We start from the raw sequence: 13,196 nt of genomic DNA, 5'->3' as shown, positions 1-13,196 counted from the left end.
CTGAAGCTTGCTAGCTCCTAATAAATACCAACTTAAGTGAGGCGTGCCGTGGGACTGGTGTTCTGAGTGCTTTGAGCCCCGAGCTCTGGACCTCTGCTGGCTGGACCCTGCCCACCATGTAGACCAGCCCCGAAGGCTCAATAAATATTTATTAAATGAACAAATGAGAGCCCATTTCTCCACCTGTGACTATTACCTGGATGATTCCTGAAAGTAAGGTCACAGACATGGCAACTTTCACCCTCAAGGCATCTCTCGCTTCTGTCCCGTTGGTTGCATTCACTCCTCCTGGAATGACTATATCATCTGGTACTAATCGAACAGCCACACCGCCAATCATCAGGCTAATCACAGCAAATGGACCTGAAATAGTGAAGCATTAATTGAGGCAATCATTTTCTGTGTATCTCCCTGGTCGTTGCCGGTTCTCAAGGAGACCCGGGTGAGGCTGATATAGCATCACTGACATAAAACTGCCCTGCTCTTCAGCCTGGCGCCCCTGGGTTCCGTGTAAGCTGTGTACATACAGATCGTATTCCCTAAAAATGACCACGATGATATCTTCCATCCCAGGGACTCTTCTAGAACCTGCCCATTCAGAGGTAGTCTAATTCTGCTCTCCTTGAATCTGGGTGGGCTTGTGACATGCTAGTCGCCAAAACAATGCAGCGAAAGTGATGCTGTGAGGCTTCTGAAGCTACGTAACAGAAGCTGATGCCGCTGCCATCTGAGATGGAATGCTTGTTTGCGCTGGGTGTGAGCAAGCTCAATGAGGACCCCGTGGAGAGAAGGATGGAGGGAGGGGGAGAGAGAGAGAGAGTAGCTGCTTCAGCTCCTCCTTTGACTCTCAACTGTATGACAGACCCTGAGGCAGAACTGCCCAAGATGAGCGCTTCCCAAATCCTGACCCACAGGAACTGTGCAAGATAATCAAGTAAATATTTTAAGCTGCTACATTTGGGCATATTTGTTACCCAGCACCGGACATCGGAAACATTGTGTGTGTGTTCGCTGGTGGTAGCCTCGTGCAGCACCAATGCTGTTATGAAGTCCATGTAAGTCTTATCCTAAATACACTGGGAAAAGTCATGTATAGTTCAGAGCCTCAAATAGGATGAAAATGTGATACATGCATAGTAATTAGGAACATGCAGTAACACTAATAAAATAAAAAAGAAAAAGAAAAACCAGATCCAAGCAAATTGTATTATGAACTAAAGTACTTATTTCCCAGATTTCAACAATTGCTCTTTTTTACATGAGAAAATTTTTTTTTTTTTTTCCCATTATGCCAAGATTATAAGAAAGCTATTCGTTCTGGAAATCTGGGGGGAGTCTATTTTTATAAAGCACCTAGAGGGTATGCAGTAACAAAATTACTATGAAACGGATGTTCTGATAACAAACAGGCTATTTCTTTGGCACACTGCAAAGCTGGGAAATCCAAACAGAATGGCACTAAAATATCAACTCTAAGCTTTTACCTATGGATATGTGTCTGGAGGTTCCAAAAAAACAATACATGATAACAGGGTAAAACGAAGAGTACAGGCCAAACACCGGAGGTACGGCAGCGAGCATTGCAAAGGCTAACCCTGTGGGATTGAAACCGAACAGGAGAACAGAGAGTTATATATACTCATCTCTTGGCACTTTAGGATGAAGCAGTGAAAGCCACATTAATTTAAGCAGCTGGGTCTTAACCTGCCCACCCTTGCATCCCAATCTACACCCAGGCTGAGACCCTTTTCCCTGTCATCCCCTCTTTGCCAAGGGGTGGACATTTTTCTGTTTTATTCTTTCCCAACCTAAATAAGGGCAGAAAGTCTTACTTGACTGGTGTAGCTATAATCCGTGTTGATGGCCAAATGCCGGCTGTTTCTGTACCAGGGTGTTTTTGTGGGTCTGTTGGGGATCCCTTTTCAATAAGGAACTCCCAGTTCCCAGTTCTTACACCTCTTCCAAGTTCTCTCTGCGGGCATATGTTCCTCCCTAGGCAGTCTTCTTGGGCAGGTACCTTTCAAATGAGCCAAGCCTCATTACCTTCCAGAGCACCCACTTATCCAACGGGAAAGCTTGGCGCCTTTACAAGAAGCTTTGGAAGTGCAGGTCACACCCACTGGAGGGCTTCCCATTCTGCCTACATGGGCAGTTTACACCCTTTTATCTGTCGATTTTTTTTTCTTGCAAGAATTAGGCAACAATCCCCCCAAAACTCCAGAGGACATGTGTTCAGTGCTCTTGAGTGGTTCTCTTGCAGTCACTCCTACCTTGACTTTAGGTGGAGGGGAAATGTATAGTGCTCACCTCTCTCTAGAAAATGCTCACTCCAAATTTACTATCATATCCCTGGTCCCCAAATATATCCTGTTGAAGTGATGCACTAAAGAGACGGTTTGGTGTCATTCACTCATAGTTTTGCATAGATGGTCTGGCATCCTCTTCAGAACGTGGAGACAATAAACACCCCTTGTTCTCAGCTCAGGGAGCTCAGCCAAACGTCTGGGACAACTGCAAAACTCACTTAATGCATTGGCATGTCGTGAAGAAAAAAATTTTAGCCAAAGAAGAGTTGGGGAAGCATCCTTATTCCATATATAATAATGTGGTCATTTTAATGTTGTCTTTTTTTAAAAAACAAATTTCTATTTTTTATTTTTATTTCAAAGGAATGCATGCCTATAGTTTAAAAAGCCAAGCAGTACTAAAAGGCTCTGAAGAAAAGCGGGCTCTCTTCTGCCTTACCTCCAGGTTCTGCTCCCCAGAGGCGCTCACTTCCAACTAGCTTAGCTGTTTTTCTACCATTTATCTCATTTCTCTAAATCAACAGTTTTCAACTAAGAGGCTTTTGCTCCCCCCCCCCTCCCCCAGGGACATCTGGCAATGTCAGGAGACATTTTTTGTTATCATGATTGACTGAGGATGGGGGCTGTTCGTGGTATGGTGCAGGGCTGAGAGACCTTGCGCTAAAGAATGTGTTGGCATTATTATTCTCAGTTTATCAGTTTCAGATGTTAACTACTGACTTCCTATTTTTTCAGCTTCCACTTAGTTATATCATAATATGTGATTTTTTTTTCCTTTCTAAGAAGTTTTGAGATCTTCTCTTTAACCCTGGTATTTGGATATTTATTATGGTGTGCCTCGTTTTATTTTTTATTTCTTCTGCTGGGTACCTGGTGGTTTCTCGCAGTCTGAAAACTCACGTATTTCAATTCTGAAAATATTCTTTGATAGTCTCTTTTGTTCTGTTTAACCTCTTCTTTCTGGAACTGCCAGTAGATATATGACGGAACATCAGGACTGATCCTCTCGTGTTCTCATCTTGCCTTTCTTATTGCGCACGTATTCATCTTTTTCTTCTACTTCCAGATTTCCTCTATCTTCCAACCCATTTGACTGAATGTTTTACTCCAGCTATCATATTTTTAATTTCTATGAGCTCTTTCTTGTTCTCTGAAGGCTCCTTTTAAAAATCACATCCCGGGACACCTGGGTGGCGCAGTCGATTAAGCATCCGACTCGATTTCGGCTCAGGTCATGATCTCAGGGTCATGAGATGGAGCCCTGCGTGGGGCTCTGTGCTCAGTGTGGAGACTGCTTGAGATTCTCCTCTGTGTCTGCCCCTTCCCCTGCTCAAGCTCTCTCTTGAAATAAATAAAATCTTTAAAATCACATCCTGTTCTTATCTCATGGATTCAATATGTTTTCATAACTTGCTGAGAATATTACAGGGCAAATATGTTTTATTTTGCCCTCTCCATTATTTATATGCCCAATGAGGTCCTTCTTTCTTTTTGGTTTGTTTTCTTCCTTGAAGCTTCATGTGCATTGGCCCCCTTTATTTACTGATGAGCTTTACTGTATGGCAATTGGGGGACCAGCCAGCATCTTGGTTGGGGAACCCCCAGTTGTCACTATCGCTTTTTTTCTCTGGGGGTGGGTCATCGTGTGCCTTGGGCTGTAAGTTCTCACAGGCTCTTTGGAGCTGCACAGGGCAAAGAAGAGCCTTTGTTAGTGCACAGGTCAATGTGTAGACTTCATCCCTCCTGACATCTTTCAGTGCTTTAACCTGCCATCCACTGAGTGGTGTTGGTGGGGACCTGGGTGTCCATGTACTTGCTATTTATTATACAGACTTTCAACCAATCCTCTTGCTTCTAGCCATCTGCCTGACTCTTACCTTTGACAATCCTTGGAGCTGCCAATTTCCCAATGTTCTGCAAGGCAGACACCCAAATACCAGCTTCCTCCACTCTGATAATTCAGTTGTCACTCGTCTATCACTTGCCATTTTTCTTCCTGCTCCATGGTGCCTGCTCTCCCATTTTCTTTGTCCTTGCTAGTTTATACCATTTCCCTCTGCTTTACCATCACTTTAGAGGGATTTTAAATTTAGAGAAAGAAGCATGTATTCAATTAAGTTCATGAATGCATTAATTCAATGCTTAACAAAGTCTTTTTACTAATAATTTACCAACCACAAGAAATTAACTTACTATCTCTTGGATCTCTGTCTTTGCTACATTTTGGTTTTCCTATTTATCTATCTTCATTGACTAGTGATGGGCAGAAAAATACATTTTCCATACAAATTTGATTGTGCAATGACTTACATCCCTTAATGTTCAACCTACTGGATCATTCCTTCTTCCTTCCTGTAACACCACAGGTTCCTGGTTCTCCTTCCCCCTTTCCAGATGCTTCTTTTTCAGTCTCTTCTGCTGGTTCCTCCTTCTTTATTTGGTCTTTAATGTTGGACAAAGCTTGATCCTGGCTCTCTTCTCTTTCATTCCACATTCTTTTTTTGGGCGGCCTTCCATGGCTTATGTATGTCAAAGATCCCCAAACCGACATCTCTAGCCCACAGCTCTCTTTTTAGCCCATATTTTAAATATAAACATGCAATGTCTGTTTGTCTATCTCACAAGCATTTCAAATTTAACATGTTCAAATTTACCCTTCAAATTCATCCCTCCTGCAGTCTTTATTACATCTGCAGTGGGCACCTCCAACCCTCAGATGTTAGAACCAGAAATCTGAGAGTCATTCTTGACCATCTTTCTTCCTCAATGTCCCCACATCCAACTCATCAGCCCAGAAACTTTAAAGTAATTCTTGACATGCCTTTCTTCCCCATTCTCCCCTCAATCAATCCAACAGCCAATCTGGCTGACCATAAAATACAGCATGTATCTTTATAACTCTTTTCATTTTTATCACCACCACCCTAGTTCAAGATGGAAGATGGCTAACAGGTCAAAAATAAATCTGTGGAATGGCATTTTAACCCAATTAGGCACAATCCTGAGGATTTCGCTGAAGTATTAGTTTACACGATTTCACTGCAGTACTTCTGTAGCTTTTTTTGTCCCACTTGATTCAATGTCAGTTTCACTTGTTTCCCATTTCAGATGCTGAGACTCTGTGGGCTCCCCTCCCTGCCCCCACCCCCATCTTTGAACCTGTCTCCTTCTCTGCCCTTGGGGTGTTGGTGCCAAAATGTATGTGAAAAACCATCCTACACCTGGTACAAGGCTTATGTTTAACAGATTTGGTAAATCAGTCACTTGGAAAATTAAAAATGCAACTAATTGATCATTAGGGGAAGTGGTTTTTTTTTCTTGACAAATTGATCATTTGGTAATTAATTTTGGGGAAACTGGAGAAGGGAATAGATTCTTGGCCAATGGACCTAGAGGCTGTTCAAGCCATTATCACCTTTTCCCTATACTGAGTCCTATCACCTCTAATTGGTCTCCCCACTTTCATTCTGGTACCCCTCCCACCAACCAAATCCACTTCACCCCAACAGCAGTCCTAGTGACCCCTCAGAAAGAAACCCCAAGTGAAAGCACGGTGATGGCTTTCAGTGCACTCAGAGTGGAATCCAAAAAGTGGCCAACAAGGCTCTGCAGATCTATCACTGCCCACCTTGCTGGCCACCGGCCCCTCTTCCCCTACACCCCTAGCAAGCTGCTTTTCTAGTAATTCTTCAAACCAAGTCTTCAAATACTCAATTCTTTCCCTGCTAAGTGTCTTCACACATGCTATTCCTTCTGCCTCAAATGCATTTCCTCTCATTCCTTACCTGCCTCCCGCTCATCCTTAGGGCTCAGCTCAAATCTCAAAGAAGTTTCCGTGACTTACCTACTTAAGTTAGGTTTCCCTATTATTATCTTCTGGTACCCTGAATTTTCCTTCATTGTGTTTAACATCATTTGTAGTTAAAAATGTATATGTGCTTTTATTTGCTTCATGACTTTCTGCCTGATGGGACTGTTAGATTCATAAGGACAAGGAGAGCTGGGCAAATGCTTGATAAACATGTATGAATAGATGAATAAATTAATGAGCATTTTCTTAAATTTTTATATCACACATAAAAATCCCACAAATGTACAGGAATTCAGCATATCCTGGTCCCTTGTAATTAGAATATGGACTTAAAAGTCAAGAACCTTAACAAGGAGAACTCCGACAACACATTCATTGAGTGACTGGCTAACTTAGGAAGAAGTAAGGCCATGCCCAGCCAGTTCCTAGAAATATACTGATCTGCAAACTAGTATCATCATATTCTACAACTACTGTCTCTGGGCTTTTTAAGGGTTAAATATTTCTGAAGAATTCCTTTAGACAGGTAAAGGTTACTAGAATATGATAAAAACTATGAATTCACAATCATGATGAAAGTAAACAGAAAAAAGGTCAACAATTGTTTGAAGAGATGGTGGCAAGGGAAACAACACAAAGAAATAAATATACCTACTAACCTTGAGGAAGCTGAAGCACCCCTGTGCTTATACCTGAGACCAAGTCACCCAACACATACTCTTTGAACTTGTATGCTGGTAACCACTTTGTTATGGGCAGGAACATATAAATGATATTTCGTATCTTCTTAGGAGTACATCTGGGAGGACAAAAACAAAACAAAAACCCAAAAAAACCCAGAGATAAAATGAGGAATACTTCTAAAGAATTCACACCAAGGCATTTTCCCTTCCCCGTATCCTGAAGCAATAAGGAAAAATTCACATTCTGTGCTAAGAATGACCTTTCCACTCTGCAGAGATCAGAAACAAGAAGATCTGCTTGTAAACTTTTTTTTTTTTAAGGGAAACATCTGAATTGGCTCCATAATAATGCTCTACAATTTTACCAAGAAAAATTTAGCTTCAAAATAATTGAGATACCTTGGAAGCTATTATTTTAGCAGATGAAATCCTAATGTACTTTCTGTGTTGGTGTAAAAACAAAATGGGGGAATTATTTACTGATTGAGTAAATTTTTGAATGTGGAACCACTGACTGGCAGGCCCATTTAGTTTCCCCTGTCCTTATAAAATGAAGGAAATTTATACAAGTACTATGAGCTTTATGGATATGTAGTCAATGCTTTAGGGTCTTTGATTAGGTAAACTCAAAACACCATTTGTCACTCATGTGTTATAGCGGATTCCGTGTCTGGTTGTCTTGATTAGGTGGGACATCATGCTGACAAAACCCAGGCCTTGCATTTAATCCCTACAGAGTTCAGTTGATTTTGATACATAGACTATGTTCTGGGCCCTGGCCAGTCCTTTTGCCAGTCCATGCCAATCATCAGAGACATCACTAAATAAGAGATGGACAGATGGGTTCCATCACCACCACGACAGCCCCAAGTTCTCCGGGTAACAAGGAAGCAAGGAAGCAGTTTATTCCATTCAAAAGACAATGCACTCTTGCAGTATGCGTGGTACTTTATATCATGTCTTTAGTGGCCAAAAGTATCTGATCACCAGGTGAAGGAAGATATTGGAAGGAGATTTGCGGCAACTGTGGCAAGAGCCATGAATTTCAGTGAGACAAACTAGATTAGATGCCCGTCTCCTTGTTTAGAAAATTAAGACATTAATAATAGCTACACTAATGTGGTACTTACCACGTGCCTTGGACTTTGCATATATTGACAGATTTTAACCCCCAGGAACTCTATGATGTAAGTACTATTATTATCCCCATTTTGTAGAGCAGGAAATGCAAGCAACAGTTGGTAGGTGATTGGGACTAGGATTAAAACTCAGACCGTCTGACTCCAGTGAATACATTTTAAAACTCTCCTGGTGATCATACCTAGAGCGGAGGGTCCCTGTGAAATTTGCACGAACACAGAACATGGACGTGTCTTCCCAAGGGTCCAGAAGGGAGCAATCAAACCTATGGAGCTCTCCAGAGACACACATGCCAGGCAACACCAATTACCAGTCCCAGGCCTGCAACATGTGTGTGAGCGTCTCCAAAGTGAGGAGTCCTAGGACACTGAGTGTCCTTGACAGCCTGGGTTGGGACTTAAATTCAGGATGTTGCCAAATGGGGTAGAAGTCAGGGTGGAAAAAAAAGATAGAGTGGTTGGAACATTCCTGAGAGACGAAGGGAAGTGGTGGATATTTCAAAGGTGGTGGAGTATGGGAAAGCAGGGTATTTAGATAAACTGTTAAACGGATGCCAAGTATAATCAGAATTTAATAAATAGGGTGAAATATATAATGAAGCCGGGGTTCAATCAGATACCTATCCCTGGGTGAACCGTGTGGACAGTTTGCAAATCCTAAGTGCTCACCATTTGTTTTATTTTCCCCACTGCACCAGATTTTCTTGATACATTTGACCTCGCTTCTGTCATAACTGAATGACAGGATAAAGGAAATAGGTTAAAACACAACATACGTGAATGCCTGTTTCAGCTTATCCCCAATGGAATCCGAAATTTTGTCCTTCTTGTGCAGTCTTTCCTGGAGGACCAGGTGACTAAAGATAGGCCTTTCCACATAGTACCTCTGGCTTGCTGCGAGGATTTCATTTTCTTCAGCATGATCCATAGTACTCTCAGATTATGCATCAACAGCAGGAGACAAGCATTTCCTGAGTGCCACTAAAGGAGAAAATAAAGAGCCTATTTCAGATGCCAAAATCTGACAGATGACTCTTCCTAAGCATCTCTTCCTTGCAGGATTGTGAGTTCACTGGAGGACTTCTTCATCTTTGGACATCCCAGAGCACCTACCATATAGCTCAGTATCTAGCAACCACTAATAAATCAAATGAAGTTAAAATAAAAAAAAAAAAACCCACATGTGACTTATTTCCTCCCAGGGCAATAAGTAGTAATGTGTATGCTTTTAACAACAGCTCATATTAAATTCAGTGACTAAATTCTGCAGTCAGCTGGCTTTCAGTCCGTATGAGGGGAATAGTGACTCAGGCTGACTCTGACCATTTACATGTCAAGGAACCAGGAAAAGGGCAAGATCAGTCCTTAAATTGACCCCAAGTTTCTTGAAGGTATATTATCCTCCTCTCCAATTCTGTACTCATATTTGATTACTCCTTAAATTATTCCACGGTTCAGAACTAAGGTTTATATATCTCCATGAGGGAAATTCCTGGTGACTAGTGAGAGGTTACAAGTTGAAAACATCAGTGCAATTTTATTTTATTATTATTATTTTTAAAGATTTTATTTATTTATTTGACAGAGAGAGACACAGTGAGAGAGGGAACACAAGCAGGGGGAGTGGGAGAAGGAGAAGCAGGCTTCCCGCTGAGCAGGGAGCCCGATGTGGGGCCCGATCCCAGGACCCTGGGATCATGACCTGAGCTGAAGGCAGACGCTTAACGACTGAGCCACCCAGGCGCCCCGTCAGTGCAATTTTATACTACTGTTTTAAAGGTGATGATGATGTCATGTTTGAGACAATTAGGATGGCTGGTTTATAGACATATGCATATGTCTATAAATCATATATATATATGTATATAAATGCTACATAGTGAGTATTACTAATATGAGTAAAAGAAGTGATTAAGGAATAAAATCCCAATATATCTGTGCAAATGAAAATGTGTACAAGGATGTTAACTATGGCTTTATTATATTGAAAAATTGGAAAAGAACCTCAAATGTCTACCTGTACACAAAAAGTAAATTTCAGTAGAGCGATATATTATATGTTATAAAGTAGTCTTAAAAAGCAAACTAAATCTATTTGTGTCATCATCAATAAATCCCAAAAACTTAATTTTCAACAAAAATGCAAGGTACAGATAGATACTTCAAGGATGCAATAATTTATACAAAGTTTAAAAATGTATAAAGCAATACTGTATGTTGTTTATGAACACATAGATGTAGTGAATGTATAAAACCATGAATGATAAGAGAGAAGGGGAATTAGACTCAGGGGAGATAGAGCTTTAACTTACTGTATCTACAATGTTTTAGTTTATAAAAACAATTGGTGCAAATAGAGCAAAATGTTTAGATCTGATTAAGCCCTGCAGTAAGTGAATGGGTGTTTATTACAGGATTCTTCGTATTTGTCTGTATATTTGAACTATATACCTTATAATAAAAATTAAGTGCACAAAACTAAAGCCAGTGTTCCCACCTGAAGGAAGGTAACAGCAGAAGAGATGGGGGTTAGCCTGAGCTAACAGGTGTCTATGTGGTGACCTTAGGGATGTGGGGGATTACTGACGTTGCCCGATACAATTCCTGCGGGATGAAAAGTTAGATTCTTATCAAACTGAAATTACATTCACACTGAACTCAGGCTCATGTGATCAACCACAAACATCATGCAAAAATAAATGCCTATGTCTAAGGAGGTTAAAAATTCCAGAGTCTAGAATAAAAAGGAAGTCTAACAGCGAAAGCATGGCAAGTACCAATAAGGAGGATATGAGCAGATTAGTCTGGAGAAAGAGGATTTTGCTGCAGAATCTGACAAATAGGGATCATACGTCTTTTGTTTTAGGCTAGCAAGGCTTGTTGGCCATCTCTTGGCTAACTTTTTATGGACACTCTAGGAACTCATCATAATACCCACGAACAATGGGCTGATATATGTGAGTGGAGTCTGACATAGGGCAAGGCAACCCCTCTGCCTTCTTCCTACCCCAAGTCCTCCAGAACATTACATGACAGTCTTATAGAACCATCCACAATTCAGGCAATGTACCACGCATGCTGCTTTAAGCCCATGCCTACAGTTCTATTCACTCTGATAACAAATGCTGTTTCCCCCCCTCACTCTCCTTCCATCCTCCCTACACCCTGATCATTGTATCTTTCAAAAGCCTGGTTTTGTCTTCTGCTTCTCTGAAGTTTTCCCTTACCACTAATCCCCTGCATACTGTGTCTATATTTTCTACTTATGTAATTTCCCATTTTTCTTCCCACTGGTTATAATTATTGGTCTCTTCTAGATTGTGATTCCCGAGGCCATACCATACCCTGAGCTCCAAGGGCCTAGCTCAGTCCCTGTCTCTTAGCCGGCACTCAGTATTTGACGCATGAACGATATCTTTGGATTGGTGCTCATGACTGTTGATTGTGTAGGTCATACTTCCTCTCTGCTATTTCGTATTACAGGAGATTAAGCCTTCTTTATTAAAATTTATTATTCATTTTTCTGTATACCTCCTTGGTCTTCTAATGTCCTATTTCAGAAAGGTTATATCTTCCTTCAGAGTCACTCAAAGAGAAAAAGACAAGGTAGATCTGAGGGAGGTCTAATAAGAGTCAGACTTTCTTTTTCGCCCTGTTGCAAAAACCCAGTTTTACCATTGACTTTATGTTCCCCAACATCAATTCGCCCAGATGTCAATGGGATGGATTGTGATGAACATCATCTAAAGATATTGTAACATCTACAATCAGTGGGACCAAACCTGGTCACTTGCCACAATGGTCTGGGGAAGGTTTAAGGTACTGATATCAGGGCCTCACTTTGAACCTCCTGAAATAGGATTTCCAGGGGTGGGGCCTGGACAATGGACATTCACTCTGTGTGGGTGTTGGCATGCGCTGCTGCACCCGTGTGTGACGGCCTTCTCTAAAGATCTCAGAGCAACAGAATAGGTGTTTACATTGAAACATAGCAGAAGAAACAAAATATTTTTTTTAGGTTTTATTTATTTGAGAGAGAGAGAACGTGCAGGATTGGGGGAGGGGCAGGAGAGGGGGAGGGGCAGAAGGAGAGGGAGAAGCAGACTCCCAGCTGAGTGTGGAGCCCAACGTAGGCTTGATCCCAGGACCCCGAGATCATGACCTGAGCAGAAGTCAGATGCTTAACCAACTGAGCCACCCAGGTGTGTGGGAATAAAATATTTCCAAAATATTAGACATTCTTACCCTTATTCTCAAAAGTCCTTCCGCTATCCTCAACAGGATTCCTCATTTATACCCATTACTCTGAAGGTCATTTGCCAACACCCATTTCTTTTTTTTTTTTTATTTTTTTTATTTTTTATTTTTTATTTTTTTTAAAGATTTTATTTATTTATTTGACAGAGAGAGACACAGCGAGAGAGGGAATACAAGCAGGGGGAGTGGGAGAGGGAGAAGCAGGCTTCCCGCGGAGCGGGGAGCCCGATGCGGGGCTCGATCCCAGGACCCTGGGATCATGACCTGAGCCGAAGGCAGACGCTTAACGACTGAGCCACCCAGGTGCCCCGCCAACACCCATTTCTCCTCCTCCTAGAACTTTAAAATTCCTTCTACTTTATCAAGCAGGGCAATTACACGTGTGTTTTAAAAGTTACCTAGGAGACACTGGCTCTTTTTTTTTTTTTTAAAGATTTTATTTTATTTATTTATTCATGAGAGACAGAGAGAGAGAGAGGCAGAGGGAGAAGCAGGCTCCCCGCTGAGCAGGGAGCCCGATGCAGGACTCGATCCCAGGACCCTGGGATCATGACCTGAGCCGAAGGCAGACGTTTAACCATCTGAGCCACCCAGGCGCCCGAGACACTGGCTCTTACATACAAGCAGGACCTGACCTTGAGGAGGACAAGGAGAGCTCCTCCCTGTCCACAGTGGGAAGGCAGAGTATGTGGATACAAAAGCACTTAGGCTGGTAGATGTGGTGCTGGAAAGATGAGTTGTTTCTCTTTTGTGAATTGTATTGAAAGTGAGAAGGAGGGGCGCCTGGGTGGCTCAATCGGTTAAGCGTCGAACTCCTGATTTTGGCTCAGGTCATGATCTCAGGGGCGTTCGGCGGGGAGTCTGCTTGAGATTCTCTCTCCCTTTGCCCCTCCCCACTGCTCTCTCTCTCTCAAATAAATAAATAAATAAATAAATAAATCTTAATAGAAAAAAAAAAAAGAAAGAAAGAAAGTGAGAAGGAGAGACTGTTGGAGGTCTG

The 13,196-nt window shown here is 41.8% G+C and overlaps 1 protein-coding gene across 1 annotated transcript in view; it reads right to left on the bottom strand.

Moving 5' to 3' along the window:
• Positions 1-13,196, bottom strand: part of SLC26A5 (solute carrier family 26 member 5) — a 54,072-nt gene that overhangs the window by 20,297 nt on the left and 20,579 nt on the right. The window contains exons 4-7 of the mRNA XM_078059845.1: positions 8,716-8,920; positions 6,777-6,916; positions 1,485-1,595; positions 197-363 (exon numbers count right to left, since the gene is read on the bottom strand). Coding sequence (XP_077915971.1) covers positions 197-363; positions 1,485-1,595; positions 6,777-6,916; positions 8,716-8,867 — 570 coding nt within the window. The 5' untranslated portion in view covers positions 8,868-8,920. The remainder of the gene's footprint in view (positions 1-196; positions 364-1,484; positions 1,596-6,776; positions 6,917-8,715; positions 8,921-13,196) is intronic.

Source organism: Halichoerus grypus, chromosome 12, assembly GCF_964656455.1.
Source record: "Halichoerus grypus chromosome 12, mHalGry1.hap1.1, whole genome shotgun sequence".
NCBI lineage: Eukaryota > Metazoa > Chordata > Mammalia > Carnivora > Phocidae > Halichoerus > Halichoerus grypus.
Note: the sequence above shows the minus strand (reverse complement) of the source record. Positions and strands in the feature narration are given on the sequence as shown.